This window comes from Dromaius novaehollandiae, chromosome 1 (genome assembly GCF_036370855.1).
Source record: "Dromaius novaehollandiae isolate bDroNov1 chromosome 1, bDroNov1.hap1, whole genome shotgun sequence".
In the NCBI taxonomy this organism is placed as follows: Eukaryota; Metazoa; Chordata; class Aves; order Casuariiformes; family Dromaiidae; genus Dromaius; species Dromaius novaehollandiae.
The window spans coordinates 201092067-201112627 of NC_088098.1; the positions used below are offsets into that span (position 1 = coordinate 201092067).

At 37.4% G+C, this 20561-nt stretch overlaps 1 protein-coding gene across 1 annotated transcript in view; it reads right to left on the reverse strand.

Moving 5' to 3' along the window:
• DDX10 (DEAD-box helicase 10) overlaps nucleotides 1-20561 on the reverse strand; it is a 204606-nt gene that overhangs the window by 147975 nt on the left and 36070 nt on the right. The window contains exons 11-13 of the mRNA XM_064505051.1: nucleotides 19610-19697; nucleotides 11627-11715; nucleotides 1509-1971 (exon numbers count right to left, since the gene is read on the reverse strand). Coding sequence (XP_064361121.1) covers nucleotides 1509-1971; nucleotides 11627-11715; nucleotides 19610-19697 — 640 coding nt within the window. The remainder of the gene's footprint in view (nucleotides 1-1508; nucleotides 1972-11626; nucleotides 11716-19609; nucleotides 19698-20561) is intronic.

Below are 20561 nucleotides of genomic sequence, written 5' to 3' on the forward strand. Positions count from 1 at the left end.
AACTTTCATTCTTCTATTTCTATTGAAAAATAAACCGTATGTTGAAAGTATTTCACATTTTTATCAACAACTTTCATGTTAACAGAAGTCAATAAACACCACACTAATGAATGCATCAGTCAAGACCAGTTTCCAGTTCGGCAATGCTTGCTCTTCAGTTCTGCTTTCTAACAGTTGCATCTTTCACAATAGTAGGCATTTATGTAGGAGATTATTTAAATTATGTCTAAATTCCTAATGATATAAAACTTTCAGCTTTTGACTTCTAGTTTGCAGCTGCTTAGAAGAGTAACTAAATATTTCATCATTTTGTGTTTATGTATAAATGGCTTCAGATACCTGGTCTTCCCACACTTGTATAACAAGTATGGAAAAATTAACCCTTAGTGCAGTATATCAACAGTAAGTCACAGAAAACTCCTGACTTGCCTGAGCTTAACCGAACATATAGATGTTTAATGCTGGAAAGCTGTTAAAAGGTTACCCACTGACTTTCAAAACTTCAAAATTGAAAGATTTTGTCTCCTCAAGAGAGGAGACAGCGGCGGGGGTGAGGGGATTAGGTTACTAAACAACTATTCATCTTCAATAAAGTCAGCTGATAAACTAACTAGTTTATAGGCTATTTACTAAATACAAAAGGAAAAGTGCTGCTTATAAGTATAGAAAGCAGGCTGAATAGCTTAAGTTTATGGTGAGTGCTCTGTGCTGTTAAATAACAGCACAGGAAAAGAAAGATTTAACATATCAGTTGGAAAACTAAATACTTTGCTTAACAGAAGGCTGTTTTTGCATGCAAGTTAAGAAAAACACCTTGCTGAAACAGATGGCCATTTCACTTGCATCTCTTTACCACAGAGTTTTAGCTGTTGGGTAGGAGAGGACACACCAAAAAAAGCACAACATACACTTACCAAATTCACTTTTTATAAATCCAAAAAACCTTACTATAATGTTGTATTTAAAGATTAAATAAAAACATTTCTCAGAATACAGAGCAAAGAGGAACCCCAAGATATAAAGCTACTTCCCAAGGAAAAGAAAGATCTATATGAATCCTTTTAATAAACCTTTATAACCATGCTTTACGAGAAGTGTTCTCTCTCCCTCTGTGTGTCTCTGTGTGTCTAAACATCTTGTTAAAAGGAAAAAATTATGATTGGAAGGTTATATTATTGTAAAGATCACTTGATACGAATTGTATTAGAAAGTGGTGCATCATGTATTGCACTGTGGTTCCCAATGCCACAAACTGCAGCATCCATCAAAATGACTAAAAGTTGCAGCTATTTTAGGAAGGTACAAGCAAAGTAGTAAGTGAAAAGAACTAAAACTGTCAAAGTTTCCTAGGTGTTCAACTTGTTATTGATTAATTAAACCAATTATGTAGTTGGTCAAGTGGGTATTCTTTTAAGAGCAGAATCTTATCCTTTTTCCTCCTCCTTACTTGGAGCCTGTCCAGTATAAAATCATCAAGATTCATGAGCTTTACTATAGTGTGCACTTACCAGTGCTGGGTTATCTCTAGCTTCCACACCAAAAACATTCCGTCGTTTCACTGTCAGCAAATCGAGATCTCTAGCATCATCGTCATCATCATCATCTTCAAAGAACTGCATGGAGTCTGCATTTGGAACCCTGCTTAACACCGAAACTTCCTTCTCCTCTTCCTCCTCAGATACCTCTTTCAGTTCCTCCTCAGACTCACCATCACCAGTACCTTCACTGGAAGAAGCATATTCTTCAGTTTCTTTCCTTCTGTCCTCTTCATTTGTTTTGTCAACAGATACCGTTCCACTGAAATTAGTTCTGTATTTCTCTACTTCTTCTTCGCTTATTGAGGAGCTGATATTCTTATTTTGCTTTGTCTCCTTCAAGTGATCCGTCTCTTCAGCTGTCACATTCACAGATAACTGTTTCTGAGCTTTTTGAAGAAATCTCACACGGGGTGCCACTGCAAGACCAAGTGATCTGAAGTATGGAATTAAACAAGTAAATTACTCTGAAAGGTTGACACGAAACAAAATTTGACTAAAACAGAAGCCCTCATCAATGGCTCAAGTGCTTTGATTTTAATTATGGTAATTTATATTTATGTATTTTGACCAACATATTCACAAAACAATTTTTTTTGACACAGAATAGGATATTCTACCTTAAAAATGCAAGTGAACATTGCGAGAGAAAGGAAGATGAAATAGGAGAGAATAAAGCACTCAAAGATTAGAAAACCTACCAGGAGAAGACAGCAAACAAGCAACCTATAAAACTAAAAACAGGGACAAATTAAATATGATTTATGATGCAATATGGTGGAAGAAACACCAATACAGTTTTGTACTGAAGATACACATATGTCATGTCAGGGACTGAGGAAGCACTGACCTCTGTCATTGCCCATCACTATCCAAACAAGCACACTACGGATGAATGACTAATTGTAGAAGATGGATGTAGACTAATTGCTTTTTGTCCCTTGTCTGTCCCTTGAAAGGGAATCTCACCTGCCTGCACCCCTTCACAGTAAGGCTTTGATTTTCATGACACATGTAACCATCAAAGCCAACAGTATTATTTCACCCAGTTATTCATTACAATTCGAAGTCATATTAATACTCCAAAAGACGAGACAAAAGTTAGCCAGAAAACAAGCCTATGCAAATATTATACAGGAACAATACTGGAGAGCATTGCATGGGAGCAGATATTTTGTCTCTAACTAACAGATTGTTTAAAAGTAGTTCACTTCAGTGAATTTAGTAATTGCCTGCTATTGTAACATCTGACACTGTCAGCACAAATTTAAGAGCAATAATAAAGTCTCCTTCTGATTTAATGTGCCTCTCTGTTAAGGGGAAAAAAAAAATCTGGGAGGACTTTGGTACTGTATTAGAAAGACACACAGGCCAGAGCTGCATTTAGAAATACACAAAACAGAACTAATAGTGCTCATAAGGCTTAGAGCTTGTACATATACTTAGTAAATGGGCAAAGTACTTAACCAATTAAAATGTCCATGATAGATACGTAACAGGAGGAGAGAACCAAGAGAAGGCGGGACTGGTAAAAATGGACATTAATAAATATAAATGTACATATGTGTATACAAACATACATATGTGTATATATATATATATGGAAAAATCGGCCTCTTTCAATTCAGACTGTTGGACAGTTTTACACCACCTCCTGTCTCAAACGCTGCTGGCTTCAAGTACACAGCACCATGCCTTCCACCTCCCATACAGCTCTGAATAAAGAAACCTGAATTGTATCACAGGAAAAGACTCAACTAGTGGAGGCTCTGAAAGAAATGTCATTAAAACAGACCCTGAAGCAGCCAAAATTATACTGCAGAGCAGCAAGAGCGGACTACGGGCCCTGGAGCCTCTGAACTGCTGACAGCAGCCAATGGGACAGAGCAGTCAACAGGAGAGGCATCATGCTCAAAAAGTAACAAATGCCCCCCCAAAATTACCCAGTTAAAAAAATAACCTGGTACTGTTTTTCTTCAAGCAACTAACAGCAATAGTACTTCAGTGGGGCACTCAAAAGCAAATAGATTTTTTTTTTAAATTGTTCAAGGTAAGTTTCTATCCAGCACATTTTGTGCATTTAGTGACAGTGCACTGCTGAGAGGATTTGTACACAACACATTTGGGAATTGAAAAGGGAACAACAAGCAAACTTAAAACTTGTGATAGCGTTTGACAACTAACACTAATTACCTTTGCAACAAAACTACACGTTAAAGTTTGGCTTATTGACTAACTAAAACAAAAATAGACAAAATAGATTTAGCAGTTCACTGCAGCAGTTGGAGGAGATTCAAATCAGGAACAGACCCTCAATACCAGGCACAGTAAAATATGTATAAAGGGAATATTGCAACCTCAATGACCTTGCAATCTCTTCTGAAAGCGGAGTAAAAGGGGAAAAAATTATTTGCAAGAGGTAAATATATACCTTTTCCCTTTTCCAGATTTTGTGATGTTTTTCTACATAAAGTACAGCTTTCAACTGTTGACAAAGTACTACAAATGACAGTTGTATAGCACCTATGTAATCTATGTTCACCTTTCTCACACACACACACTTTTATATATATATATATATTTATATAGAAAAAAATATATATAAAAAATATATATATATATAAAAAAACACACACACACAAACGAGGTCATCAGGTTTTCTGTTTGCAGCATTGCAAACTCCCCACTTTGTCACTGCTTTACTTTCACATCTCCAAAGCTAGCACCAAAGATCGGGATTATGGTTGCGGAGAAAATTTGAAAAGGTGAAGAAACTCTTCTGTCTCTTCAGGGGAAAAGGTAAAACAGGCAAGTCAAAAGAACAGCTCATAAGAAAGAAGGAACTTCAACACAGCTCTGCTCATTCAAATACGAAATCCCACCCACCAGATTGCTGATCTGCACTGATGGCTCACTTTAATAATTGCATAAAATTAATTATCAGTTAAAGAGCTCATTTTCCCACACTGTTTAGCAGCGCCAAAAAAGACCAATGTTGTCAGAATTCAAGTGACCCCTGAATCAAGAGAATTCAGCTCTTGGACACCTTGGACACTTTTGGGGAAAGGAGTGGAGAAGGCAGGGTGTCCTAAAAAATAAAAAGATTGAATTCAAAGAAATTACAAGTAGCTAAGCTTAAATAAAAGCTGTGTACAAACAATCCCCCAAACATTTCTTATTATATAACTTCTCAGAGATTTATCACTATTTTGACTCATTGTTGGTTCTCTTCTAAAGTATATTCCAAATTGAGAATCATTTAGAGAAACATTCCACTACTGCTAAAGGTTTCCTCGTGTTGTAAGATTTTGACAGTTTCTTTAAAATTTATTCCTGTAGTCATTTGTCAAATCTAGAGTTCAGTCATACTAAAAAACTGAATATATACCAGCTTTTCTTCCCATCAGCTGTAACAGGCAAGGTCAATTTTCATTTATTCATTAGCTGCTACTCAGACTACAATCCTACTCAAAGTGAAGCTGCAGCTATTCTTCCTCTGACTTTTAATTCTAGTATATGCAAACTCTTCTATAATAAGAAATATGTAAGATTTTCTCACAAGGAAAGAGAAAAAGCAGATAAATTATTTAATGGGATTTGTTAAATTCTAAAACGCAACACTAAAAACATACTAAAACCACAACGCAGTCCTCCGACTATGATAGCCTTAAAATGACAACACAAGCTCGGCTGACAAACCAACAAACAATCCTTCTTCAAATCTGGCTGTGAAATGTGATGACTTCTCTGGAGCAAGCGCCATAAAAAGATGTTTAAATCAACTTCTAAAAGTAATGCTGAAACTAATTAATTTTTTTTTACTATAAGTGAACGCATAGTTGACACACAGCTCTCTTCATCTACAATAACTGAAAGGGCCAGACATCATCTGTACAGTAATATTGATCAGGGAATGCGTAAAAGTGACTGAGTAATGCACAATGCACAGATACCTCCTTCCATTCACAGCAGGTTGACCATGGTTTTCAAAAAAATAATTTAAGAGTAAAACAGAAGGTCTGCAGAAAGGATATTATAGGGCTTTAAGTAGAATACCACTTCTGTTTGCTACTGAATGAGAGAAGAAAAAAAGTTAACATTTTAAAAAACTAATTCAAATGAATGGTGCATCAGACTTAAAATCTTTAAATGCTGCCTTTTCTGAGGTTTGTTAACAAAGATCTTGGGCATGTTCGCATTAACAAAGTAATTTTGATATCCTACTATTTGGGTTGTGTCAAAAGCTGGGCATAGCTCTTAACTGTTTAAAAAGATGGCATTTTAGACACTCATAGAAAAATCTGTTCTTGCGCAAAATAAATTAAACAGAAAATTTAAGGCCATTACAATCTTTCAATTTATAAGTGTCAAGAATATCCTACAAGATTTCCAGTTCTACTTTGAAATACGGGCTAGTTGTAAAGGATCTGTGGTCATTTGTGCCAGAAAGCTGATACACTGCAATTTTTACATAAGTTAGTTCTTTACCCTAATACTAAGTTAGCACATTTACTAAATCGAGGATATATTCCATTAGCGAACTTCTTCACAATGATCTGGAAGAAAAACAAACAAACAAAAACACTGCTGTACAGCATAGGGATTTTCTTTACTACAGAACAGACAATGATTTAAAATAGCCCAAAAAAGATTAAATACTACCAAAAGCCATTTCAAGAGAAGAAATGCCTATCATTTGCCTTGCAGTATGCAATACATCCACATTCAAAAGGTTTTCAGAAGACAAGATGTGCAAATATTTGAAAGTAGGAGAAATCAAATCAACCGAAGTGACACAAGTCTGAATTACACAGACATTCCAGATGGCTCTGATTAATAAGCAAAATGAACAGAGAAATTGCTTTTGCTGTGCTACCTATTTGATTAGCCAACTTCAGGGTGGGATCTTACTCATGATGAGCAATTGTGATTGCTGCACTGTGCTCTCCAAAGTCCATATTAACATCCGTAAGGAGATAATCTGCTGTTTATGTTTCGAGTAAGAAACGTTTACACTAAAATAGCTCTTAATCCTCTAGAACAAGAGGACAACGAGAGGATCTAGACTTGGAAGAAAAAAAATTAAGTATTAACAAATCAGAAACTGGTTATATGCTTTTACGATTACAAGGTACCAACTCTTGTTCAAGGCATTTAGGCAATTATTTAAAGGGACCAAATCCAAGATTAATTTACACTCAGAAGGAAGTCAGTGGAGTTTCACTAGTGGCTATGATCTGAAATCTTACGCTGTAACCGAAACAGAGACAAACCTGTCTTCCTCATTATAATGCCTATGATGTTTGAAATAGAAATTTTTAGCCACCATACAGCTTTGTGAAGGAGAACCTGGCTTTGTCAGACAGATGGAAAAAAAAGAGAGAGGGCATGCGTGTGTGCACACACACAAGCAGGTAAGCAGAGTTTCTAAATTGAGTTGGTCCTTGAACAGATACAGATTCTATACTCAAATGTCACCAAAATCAAGTTAGAATATCCTTCTTTAAACAAGTAATATTTTTTGCGCCTATGCCCAATAATTGAAAGCCATATCCTCCAATAGCTAATTCCTATACTTTGGATGCACCTTAGGTGAAATAAAAAGAAGCTACTGACCTAAATACACACACTGTCACATTTATCACAGAAAAAGACAGTTGTATTATTTTCCTGGTCTCCCTTGGCAATGACAAAGAAATTCAATATACCAAGAGCAGCTGAAAGCCACAGTGTGCCTGAACAGTCTGGATGAATTTTAGTACACCACCTGCCTCCATGGTTGGTGTCACAGCCAGGATTTTAGCTGTTATGACCACAGAACCTTCTTTAAGGAACAAGGGCAGCCTGTTCATCTTGTCAGGGAAAAAGAGGACATAGCAAAGATGTTCTTCCCCGCTAGCTAACAGGCTTCCTAACCTAGTGAGGAGGCTTTAAACTAGGTTCATGGAAGATAGAGACAAAACGGAGAAAAATAAGAGACAAAAGCTCCAAAAGAAATGGAGAAACAGGGGCAAGAAGGATGCCTGGAGGACAGGCCCTCACATTTCCCAGCAGGAAATGGCATGACTAGGGACCCATCTAAAGAGGCTGCACATACATACATGCAGCCTGGTCAATAAGCAGTATTCATTAGAAGTATGTTCGCAGTCACAGAACTGTGATCTCACTGAGGCCACACAGACACAACGGGGTCACCTACATGGCCGGAGTGCTGCAGTGGACAAATACAGCACAGGCAGGAAAGACAAGGGGAGAAGCTTGCCCTTTATGCACAGGAATAGCTCAAATGCCTGGTATTCTGCTAATATAATGGGTAACAAGCTGATCAAGAGTTCATGGGCCAAACAGGATGTCACAGTTGGCATTTGTTACAAACAATCCAGTCACTTAGGAGAAGCAGATGTAGCTTGCTTTAAACAACCAGAAGCAGCATCTCCATTGCAGGCCCAGGTTGTCATGGGACACCTGAACCACTTTGCCATCTGCTGAAAGTGCAACATAGCAGGGCACAAGCAACAGATTTCTAGAGTACATTACAGATGATTTTTTCTAAGTTGGCTGGATGAGCCAACTATTGGAGGCTCTCTAATGGAATTACTTACTATTCATGAATACACAAGCACTGCCCAGGTTAGTGATGGTCAGTGGCAGCCTTGGCTGCAACGACCATGAGATAGTGTAGTTAGTTCAAGATCCTGGGAGAAATGAGGAAGGGGAGTAGCAGAATAATGACCCTGGACTCTAAGAGAGGATCCTTCAGCTTGTTCAGGGATCTGCATGGCAGAATCACATTGGAGACTGCCCTGAAGAACAAAGGAGCCCAGGAGAGCTGGTTGATCTTCAAGGACGACCTTCTAAAACCCCTGGAATGGTCCATTCTGATGTACAGAAAGTCAAGCAGGCATGGCAGAAGGCCAGCATGGATGAACTAACTGAACTGAAATATAAAAAAAGTATTCAGAAGGTAGAAATGCAGCAAAAAAGACAAGAACCAGTGGTTCTAAGTTATAATGGAAATTTCAACTTAGTACAAAGAAAAATGTTTTCATCGTGAGAGTATTTAAACACAGCAGGAAAAGAGTAGAGACTTTTTTTTTTTCCCCTCCAAAGAGCTTGGGGCAGAGAAAGGGAAACATAGGGCAGTGAAAAGAAGGGCCACAAAACAGGAAAGGGACTGGATGATCAGGTGTGCAAATCCTGCAATAGGTGCTGTCTGGGAACACCTGTCGGGCAGCTCTGCACTTGCTCACAACAGCTGGAGTAGGGCAATGAACCAAACCTGCTCTTCTGGCCATGCCGCAAGGGCTGGGCCTGACTCAGAGTTGGGGGACCAGACTGGGAGCGGGGCGGGTGCCCTCCCTGGTCAGCAAAGGAGCAGACAAACATGGACAAACAGATCAAGTATCCTGACACCACTGTGTTGGTGCCCGTTCCAGGCCTGATGGCAACCGCAGCCACCCACTGCTTCATAAGGCTGGTCTGTAAGCACTACTGGTAAATTAGCTGGGTACTAAGTTGTGTGTCTCAGACATTTCTCAAGTAATTTTAACTCTGCCTGCTTTCTTTTATCCTCTCTGTACCAATGCATGGCTGAACAGAGGAATATGCTGCCTTCCTCCTCTGCTCTTCCTGGAGGACATCAGGAAAATCACAGAGGAAATTACCTTCCTTAGCAGCCCCTTAGGGCACTTGCCTACTCAAATATATCTCAGTCTCTAGGGGTATATGTTAGCATTTAAAAGAATAAAGTGCCTGAGGAGTAAGATATTTAGATTCCTTGCCTTCTCTTTACCTTGCCTCCTACACAGGAGATGAGAGCAACTAATTATTCCTTTCCACCCTGTTACTTGTTTACATCTGTTTATGTTTTCAAAGCTGTCTGTTGCAATGAAAAGACAAATTCCTTTTCTATTCCAAAATTGAGGCTCTCCTTGAAGAAACTTAAAGGCTGGCTCTGTAAAGGCCTGCACAAGGCCTCTGCAAGTCTTCCTCCAGCAAATTAGCCTTGATAGCAATTTGTTATGAGAGGGTACTGGATAGAATACCCAGCAAATTAGCCTTGATAGCAATTTGTTATGAGAGGGTACTGGACAGAATATGAATGTACAAAAGCTTGAAGGTGATAAATCTCTTGAATATATATCTATATGTAAATATACATATATATTAAGGACCACTCTTTTCCTGCAGAGACTCAATCAGAGCTGAAGAGAATCTCCATGCACAGATATGCCTTGCAAGAGAGCAACAGAAACAGTGGGCAACTGCCTCACAGACTGAAATGCAAACCTGGCAGGGACATTAAGCGGTCTGTTTTCTCTGCAAAATTTTTAGAGAAGTAACACGTATCAAGCAAGCAGTAAATCTCTGCAGAAAGACTGAAATACTTTCAGGAGAATACATGAAGAAGGTAAAGGGAAGAAAGGATTCTTATTCTAGGTTTGCCCTGAGTTTGTGAACAACACATATAACAGAGTTGCTTTTGAATACAGAATTCAAACATAACAGACTACTAGGGCACTGCATGTTTCAGACAAGTTAAGCTGACTGATCCACTATATCACTATGGCATGTGCATTGAACTGAAAGCCATGGGATGGTAGGGTATATTTGGGTAGATTAACAGCCTGGAGAGCAGGAAAGAAGAGTGCCAATGGAAAGAGTTCACAGAGCCTCAGAGCAGAATTTCTGAACTGTCTCCCAGATTTAGTATCTTCTGACTTTTTGATTACACTTCCATATATTTCACAGTCCTAAATGTCTCCTCCTCTAAAAACTTCATCTAATTTCTCCCATTTTAATACAGAAATGACTTATTATTAACTTGGCAGAGTTGGGATTCGAATCCTTTTTCACGAAGGACCGTATCCTGGCACCGATGCCTAAGAATGAATGATCTGTAGACTATTCTGCCTACATAAATATCAGATACTAGACGACACATCATGCTGAAATTCAGAAAGAGACACTGGGATTCCTTAAATCAAGTACTACCACCACCACCTACTAGATGGTTTGTTAATGCACTGGTGAAATTTGTGAGCACATCCCACTAAGTCTGAGCACATCCCTCCAAGTCTTAATCTTCTTGAAAAGCCTGCCACTACCCCTTTCACTCGGCACAGTAAGGCTTGCTCAAGGTTTTGCGAGTTCTCTGTTTTTAAAAATTCTTCAGTTTATAAAGTGAGAACACATCTTTTAGAACAGGTTTATATAGTTTAAAAAACATAATCATGTTAATTACTGCACAGCACACAGAACACACAGACCAGGTGTTCCACAGTCAAGTAATTTGTCACATTTTAGTTCATTGTGCCACATGCTGACAAGCTTGAATATTCAAGTCATATCTGTATGAAATTCCAGAGACATGTAGAATTAATTTATCATGCATCTTTGAGCATCTTCCTGCTCCCTTCTGACTACCCTATCTCCCATGAGATTATTCTAAAATTTCGAGTTTTAAAACGGTCTCAGATGATCAACTTTTTTCAAATCAACCTGTCAGAGTTAAGCTCCCTCCCACACAAAATGGAATGGTTCACATGCACATATAAGAACATTAAAACATACACTACTCAGTCCACTGCAGAAATCTTTTGTCTTCCCCATACATAGCACAGTGATTATTTTTTTTAATGCGATTTATGTTTAAGGAACAATGTCCCAATCACATGCAAAATGAGACTGCAATGTATCATCTTTACATATGCAATTTCTTTTTAAACAATATACTAAATATGCCAACATTTAGCTAAGAGGCTGAAGGGCATCACTGAAAAAAAAATATTCTGTATTCTTTTACTTCCTAACTTCTGTCTTTTGTATTGTATACAACAACTGTTGCTTTTGCTGCAAGAATTTTTTCTCTGTACAGGTATACAGTTTTTACACAATTTCTATTTAGAATGTGTCTTTGAAAATATGCAAAAGCACGGCATAAACATGAAATTGAAACTGCATTACAAGAAAATTTCAAATTCTGTGTGAGAGCATGGTTAAAACAAGTATTTAAAGCTATCATGCATGGCAAAACTTTTCATTATAAACTTTTCACTCTAAATACTATGTTTTCTACTGATCATACTTACAGGGCATATTCTGCTAGAGGCAATTTGAAAACATCAAATACTTCCTTATTCTTCATTAAGTAAATTGAACGCAAGTAGGATACAAAACACTGAAAGGAAAACAGAAGTATTTTACAAAAAAAGAAATTATTCATTCATTTACCAACACATGAAACTAACATGATGTTGCTGTTCTAAACAAAATAGAATTCCAATGGTAATAGGTCTAATACTGATTTCAGACTGAAATTCTTTTACCAAATTCAAAAATCAGCCAAAATTTATCACTACTACAAAAGTGGCTGAACTTCAAATATTCTCGTATTTCATTAAAAGCAAACTAATTGGATGAATTTGCTAGTGGTATGTCATTTTATTTTCACTAGAAAGAAAATACAACAAATCAATCCAAATGGATTTTTTTTTTTTTGGTACAGCTTTTCTAAATGTTGTTATGCTATCCTGACATCAGAATTACATGGAAATGAATAAGGCTGTGTTGCTATTATCCAAGATGGCTTGACTTAATCTTAGCCACTGACTGACAAAAAGTGATTCAACTTCACTTAGTTGTCTTTCACTCACTGTAGCATTGGATAAGTCACATTATCTTACATTTGCCATCAGCTAATTGCATATATGCAGCCAGTGAATGCAGCTGAGCTGACCAACATAAATTCACTATACAATATTAACTAATATATGAGTCCAAGCTTGATGTTTCAGTTAATCCCAGACTTTCACCAGGAAAACTTGAAATACTGTATAACAGGACAACTTAATCTTGTGCTATACTTTCCTCCATCCTTTCCACAGGGAGAGAATCTAATTTTTCCATATTTTATAGGGCTTCTCATCGTTATACCTTTAAGTAGTATATTTCTATCATCAATACATTTTTTAAAATTAAAAGTATTTCTGTTGTCACTGATGCATACTAGTAGAGTAGACAGATCTACTTACAGCTTATTCCTATTCAAACTGCAGTAAGAGAAAAGAAACGACTACAGAACCACTTCACAAAACTTCACAGCTTTCTCTTGCTACCAAAGCAGAAAGGTTGTTATAATAAGTTACATGCATTAGTCAGTGAGTCATATTGTTTATTCCAATGCAGCATTCTGTGGTTTTTGTTTCGGGGCACCATTTTGAAAGAAGTCACATCAGGAATCTGCTATTTTCTTATTCATTAATGGAAATCTGAGATAGCCTCCTGTTGTCTAACATTCAATACTACAAGCTTATTTTTTTCATTTTTCTAATCTAAAAATTGATTCCTTACATCTATTAAGCAAGGCATCAGAACACTTTGTATCATTGGTACAAGCATTTGCTGACAAATGGTCTTAATCTGATCTCCCAAGAAATACTGCTGTGAAACAGAATAATACATTTGATGCTATCCAGACGCACAGAGCATTCAAAGTATCAAAAGCAGCAGACTGCCATACATCCAGCAGTAGTAGTAGTTCTGTACATTATTCTTCATTCAAATCCAGTTAAATACATTCAGCCCAGACCCAAAGGTTTGTCTTTACAATCCACAGCTATATCTCACGATCTAGATGCAGCAAAAGCTGGAGGCTCCTTCACTGGCATATAATGGCAGCGAAACAGTAATTAAAAAAAAAAAAATCTTACAATCTCTGCTGTAGAAAAACTCTTTGTGTATTTACCAGCCCTTATTTAACTATTAAGTTGTAAAAGAAGCATGGTTGCTTTTTTTTTTTTTAAGGGAAAAAATAACATAAGGATTTAGTGAGAGCCAAACAATTTTCAATTCTCTAAAAATTGAAGCCTGAACATTTCTGATGCTTTAAAAAAAAAAAACAAAAACAAAACAAAACAAAAAAAAACTTTTCATCTGTCTGCTAGATACAGCCCAGAAAAGCAGGGGCGGAGGGGGAGGGCTCAGTATTTGTTTATATGTTAATTACATACTCTTAATTTACAATAAAGTTACCCTAGGAGAGTCTGGACTAGTGAGAAACTGATACAAAGAAACATATCGATAACAGCAAAGTTGGGGTTTTTTTCCTCCTTTTAAAAGGTTTGTCATAAAATCTACAGACAAGACATTGGAGCACATCTAGCCAACAAAATTAAACTACCTCAAAGAATAGCAACAGTGAGGATGCTGCAGCAGAAGTACTGGAATATGTTAACTGTCAGAAAAAAAGTCCTTGGGAGATCTTCTATTGTCTGTATTGTCTGTATTGTTGTATTGTCTGTAACCTAATTTCTGACACATGCTGAAACTCCTACCACTGGGCTTAAACTAGTAAGCACCAATAACTATAGCAAGTTAAGCTAGTGTGGTTACATTCAAACATATTACAATTGCACCCTTGTTCTGCTATGTACAGACACATGTTGGAGAAAATTTTTGTATTAATAATTCAAGTGGCATTAAAAAAAATCTTCTTGCTCTTATTCACTGCAGGTACTGGAGGGGAAAAAAAAAGTCACAGCACCATTTTTTATTGGGGTTCTTGAAATGCTCATAACAGAAAAATTATTTCCAGATGTGAAAAGATGAGACAGTTTAGAGTAAGAAACATCACAAAGCCATACCTTTTCTTTGGCAAGTTGAAAATAGGAACTAAAAGTTTTGAAACAAGTAGAACTAACAGCTATGCTTCTGAAGTTGCTCAATAATCTCTGTTATAGAAGTAAATTTTCACTTGCTTCTTTACCCCAAAAGGTTATCAGGACAATTTCAAAAAAAACTCAGTTCAGCTGCTATCAAGAATGAAGTGTGGAGTAAAACACTCGTTTGCTCACATTAAATTATTAAATCATTTTATCAACATAACTAGCATCCAAAAAAAAAAAAAAAAAAACCTTAAAATCTGACAGATCTCATCAATCCATTGCTGCCTAGCAAGCAGCGACAAAAACAAATGACAGAGCATCTTCTTTCTTTGCACTGACTGATGAACTAATGGGGAAAAAAATAGTAGGTTAAATAAAGGTCTCTTTCCTGTGCATCTGCGAGTTGCAAGATCTACAGATATGAAGATGTACAGGGGTCACGACACTCCATATAGTAGAAACTTCATTCCACCTCTTGGATAATGTATCCAGCCGTCCATCTACTTTGTTTATATTTCTTTTGCACCTGCAGTCTAGAAATTAATAAATGATAGATAAGTGATAATGCTTATCAGTTATCAACAGGGTTCAGCCCACTGAGGCTCAAAACAATTTTTCAAGCTTCATATGGACTGGATACAGGATGGTATTGCTTTATGTCCAAAGAAATGGACATCCACTTAAGTGTACTGTCTTACAAGGTCATCCTGTAACAATATAAGGATGATTACAGTCTTCAGCCGACCCAGCTCTCTGTCATGTTAGGCACTACAAATGCTTCCACAGCAGGAGACAAACCCTGTTCCAAGAGCTTACAGCCAAAATAGAAAAATCAGACATAGCATGAAAGTTTTATTTCACAACAAGAGATATGAAATAGAGAAAGACCAAATGACTTCTTCAAAATTGCAGCAATACCATAAACTGAAATTTGATTTACTTCAAGCTGCCTTTGAAATACTGTCATCTTTTTTGAATTTTATTCAGCACTCAAGACTTGGACATTCATGCATACACACTGGACAGCTAAAGGAGGACAAATTTAGTCAGTCTGAACTTCTTCAATTATCATTTCCTGCTCTTTTATCAGTTGATATTATCCACTGCTGTTTTCTGCTGTATCACTTTCAGGTTTTTTGTAACTGAAAGTTTCAAAGGTATCTTCAGATGAATTAACTTACACCACTGTGAACGTTAATGTTGAGCATCAGCACTACACTACAGGTCTATCACAGAAGTAGCTAAAGACCCCACACCATGTCTCAGACTCTGTTGTAAAAGTTCTAAGGGCAACAAGGTCTACACTCTAATTTGCTGCATTTATAATTTTGATTTACTGATGTATTTCTTACATAATTGTTTTAAACTAATTTTGACAAAATATCAGAGTCCTAAGACTTCATCGCAAACTCAAACTGTAACTGGTTGTGTTGCCAGAACACCTTGCAAGTCCCTCTAGGACTGATGAAGAATTAAGAGATAGATACCACTTCAGTATCCAAGTTTCCTCCAAGATAGCAACACATGAACTAGCAGAAGCAGAGAAAACGCTTTTTTTTTTTAATTATTATTTTTTTTAATATATTTACCATGCCAATTCATCCAGTTCTGAAAATTACAAGAAATGCTGAAAGGCAACATCATTCTGAGAGAGGAACTGCAGAGCTTTCAAAGAAGCCCCCAGTCTGATTCACCCCCTCTCTTTCCATCTTTCTGAACAACAGCAGAGAAACTGTTTCTTATCAAATGAACCATGACATTTCTTGAAACTAGCAACCAAGAATTTTCTCTTTTCACAAAAAACAGGTATCTTGAAGTAAACAAAAAAGATTAGTTAAAGGTCACCAAATGTAGCCATTTCAAACCATATTTCTCTTCAGCTGGACAAAAGCTGATTGGCATAAACGTATATTAAACAAACACAATAATTCTCTCCCTTTTAAAAATGCTTCCCAAACAAGATTTTCACATTTGGGTTCCAAAACGATGGGTCAAAAGACTCAGATCTTATGTCATCAATGTAGTAAACTATATCCTACCCGGACTTTTGTAGCTGTCTATGCCGTGACTCTGCTGTCTGCTCCATTCTGGAACTCCAGAAGGAAATTTATTTCATATAAATGTTAAGAATTTTCCAGCTTGAAACAGGCAGGCTAGGCAGCATAATGCACATGCCTTTGACAAATCCAGCATTCCCAATAAAGTTCCAAGGTCAAGATTGCAGCTGCAGTATTGCTACTGTTTTATTCAGGCTGATATGGAAGACTACTGGGGGACATTTACATAGTAAACATACATCCTATTAAGGGAGAGCACCTGCTACAATAATCCACTTGCCCATATCTTAAGAGTTTCAAAAACTGAATCTATTTACAATTTGTCTGCAAGATCACACAGCACTGCCTTACATGTATGAAAAATGACAATAAAAATGACTTAAAACAGTAATAAAGACTGGATTTTCAAAATGAATTCAACATTTTATCTGTCACCTTGACAGATGACCCTTTTTTGATTTCATGCTGCTGCTATTTTGAAACTTTGCCATTATTTTCTTTTGCTCAATTTGGACTGATCTTCCCCTCCTTTTTAAGAGATCTTAAAAAGCCAAAGTCGGAAACAGAAGAAAAAGGTTTATTACTGTTTTCATTTCAAGTAAGATGATGTTGACTTCCTCCTACTTTCACCCTCCTCCAGCCAGCTGCTTTGTCACTTCTGATATAAATCATGTAACCGCAACTTCCTGTGGCACTTGCAGATGATATGTCACTAGTCTATCTGGCCTGCAAAATGCTGTGATGAAGCCTGCACTGATATTCCATGTGCTACAAGTAATATTTTGTGCACTACAGCAATATGGGATACTTTAAAGGCAAAAATATTTTTAAAAATAGTCCCTTGAACATTCCTTAGACATTTTATTCACAAAGCTCTCAGCAACTTCCCTGGGCATTTTGTCTGATTTAAGACCCCTTTTTCAGTGAAGTATTGCTCTAACCCAGCAAATGTCTTTACCACAGACATCCAAACTAGGTCCTGTAGGCTACCTTTACAGTCAATGGAAGGAAACATGCTCTACAGGACTTTTTCTCTACAAAATTCATCTATCCAGATGAGTTTTTAAGGTATTTATTTCAGAATGCATCCTACAAGCATTTCTTTCTCTCAATTGACTATGAATGAAAGCTTAGGCAGTCTAACTCAGATATAGATATAGTACATCTTCAGAGAGATGAATCTCACTAGAACAATTTCAAACACTGCAGCTTGCCTCATTCTACATCCAAATTCAGCAGAAAAGCTGCAACTCTTAGTTAGATTGCCCTTAAACTTGACCTATACCTATAAAAGACCTGAAAGATTTTAAGATTTTTCCTCTCATGTTGTTTTCCTGCATCTCAGTGTGAACTCCTGATCTTGCTGGAAGACACTCAGTATAGTATAACTGCAGAAACAGTAGGCTCACGATATCAACAGTGCTTCAAAAATAAGCTAAATTCAGCATGAGATCTAAGCGCAAAGAGCTCACAAAATAAAGGCGTTATAAGACCAGGGAAAGGTCAGTAAATACAAACAGAAGAGGCAGAGTAATGCCCAGAAAGGTTTCACTGGCCATTTTCTAGGGCAGGATTTGGAAGCGTGTTTTAAAACTACCTTATTCCAACCCGGAAACTTGCCTAGATGCTAGTTGTTGTATGTCTTCTACCTATCCCCAAGCCTGATGAAATCTTGGCAAAATACACCTATCGTTCATGGACGCCTCTCAACATTAATCAGCATAGCAAAGAAATCCCATTCATGCACTTAACCATCTTCCCAGGAAGAGCTATTCTAACCTATTTTGGTTCTCATTTAAAACCAAACGAAAATTAAAATGCTTTATTCAGTTCAATGATAAAGATTTTCCATGTGAGAAAGGAAAGGCTGTTCTGTATATTCAAAAGAGACAATAACAAAAATACTGATTGAATAAGTTGGTACGTAAGGCCTAGATGATTTTATATTCTTAACTTTTTAAGCCCAGCAATGAAATCTGTCACTTTTCAGTAATTTTTTTATTATTATTTCAAAATGCTCTATCAACTCCTTATCAGGAAGAACTACTAATTTATCAGTCCCTTCAATCAAATGGGTTACTAACTGAAAAGGGTACACAATCCTATTCTCCATCACACTATTGAGGAAATACAATGAATTCAGTGCAAATGCATCTATTTCAACAGCCTTGTGCTTTACAGAATTATGGAACAGTTGAGCTTGGAAGGGTCCTCTGAAGATCAAAGCACAGCCAGCTAGAGCAGGTTGCTCAGGACCACATACCTTGAGTATCTCCAAGGATGGAGACTCCACAACCTCTGGGCAACTTGTTCCAGTATTTGATCATCCTCAGAGGAAAAAAGTTTATGTTTAAATGGAATATCCTATATTTCAGTTTTCATTGCTTCTTGTCCTGTCACTGGACACACAGAGAAAAGTCTGGTTCCTCTTCTTTACCAGCCCCCAATCAAGTGTTTTAAAAAACTGATAGGAGCTCCCAGAGCCTGCTCTTCCCCAGGATGAACAGTCCCAGCACTCTCAGCCTCTCCTCACATGTCAGATGCACCAGTCCCTTAATCAACTTCGTGGCCCTTCACTGGAGTCACTTCAGTAGGTTCATGTCTCTTTTGTACTGGGGAGCGCAGCACTGGACACAGCATTCCAGGTGTGGCCTCACCAGGGCTGAGCAGAGGGAAGGACTACCTCCCCTGACCTGCTGGCAACACTCTGCCTAAAGCTGCCCAGCATACCATTGACATTCTTGCCACAAGGGTGAATTTCTGGCCCACATTCATCTTGTCATCCACCAACACCCTGAGATCCTTCTCCGCAGAGCTGCTTTTCAGCAGGTCCAGCCCCCAGCCTGTACTGGTGTATGGGGTTATTCCTCCCCAGGTGCAGACTTGGCATTTCCCCATGTTGAATTTCATGAGGTTTCTGTCAGCCCATTTCTTCAGCCTGTCAAGGTCCCACCAACCTCAACTCAAACAGCCGGGAAAGACTCAAAAACAATCAAAGAAAAGACTCAAACTGCTGCAAGGCAGTAACTACTTTTATATCCAAGACTCTAAAATGAAACAGGTTCCCACCTATGTCTTAACTTTAGCACAACAGCAGTAGGTCAGGCAGCTCTTCAAGCAATAGCGGCATGAACCCAGGTTCAGACTCTGCTCACATGGGCCTTATAGACATACTTACCACCAACTGTTAAGACATGGTAATTGTTTCTACTGATGCAAGGTTTTAAAGATTTAAAACAGAACAACTTAGCAATTCCAAACACCATTGGTAGGGTACATATCAGCAGGTCAATTATTCCAACGTCAGTTCTATTCAACCAGCATGCCCTCAAGAACTGAGCACATAACTTACCCTTTGAGCTCTCTCTTTTAACTCCTGATCTTGAGCCAAAAAAGCCTGCATCCTCTTTTGGATGTCTGTAAGCTTTTCCGGGTTGATTCTAATAAATTAGGGGAAAAAAAAAAAAAAAAGAAGAAAGCTAGTTTTCATTATTAGAACATGCACAAAGAAGCCCCTGTTAAGTCCTCAGGGGTATCTTCATTTCCTTTACATTGTTTTAATATGCATAAAACTATCACTTCTCTGAACAAGGTTAGACTGCAACCACACTCAGGATGAAGGGTAAACTCCTCAAATGAATAATACAGAGGAGACAAACAGAAGCTCAGACTTTTTATCCAGAGCAAGTTTTCAGGGAGAGAGGTGAAACTTTTTCTAAAGCAAAGCCATAACTAACATTAAAATACTTTCTGAATTCATAAAAATGCTGAGAAAGAAATAAAAAAGTATAATGAATTACAGCACCACTCTATACTGAGATAGCGGCCTTCATAAGAAAATTTCTCAGCATTTTTCAAAGCTTAAATAAGATTCATTGCCTGGGAGTACTGAAATTAAAGTACTTCTCTGTTATATTCAGATGAGCAAAAGTAAAGTATGTTGAGATTAAACAGATTTAAGAGCTCCTCAAGATATTGATTCAGTGAATAAGCAACAGTTATGTTACAGAAAATGCCATTAAACCTAGCAAAAGTTATGCAAGTCCTTTCTCAGATTCTGCATTTTTATACTTATTCCAGTGATATTTTCATTTTTCCAGGTTTAATTGCCTGGGTCTTTTCTCATCTACTTCTGTCTTCTATCTGCTAGTGCCATCCAAATATATCATACAACCTTCCAAACGTGGTAGGAAGGTACCCCTCAAGCAGAGGTCAAAACAGATGCAGTACTACAACTACTAGATTTCTTAATCTAGTTCTTGTTGCTGCATGTTATGTCATCCCATACCATACAACAAAGGAAG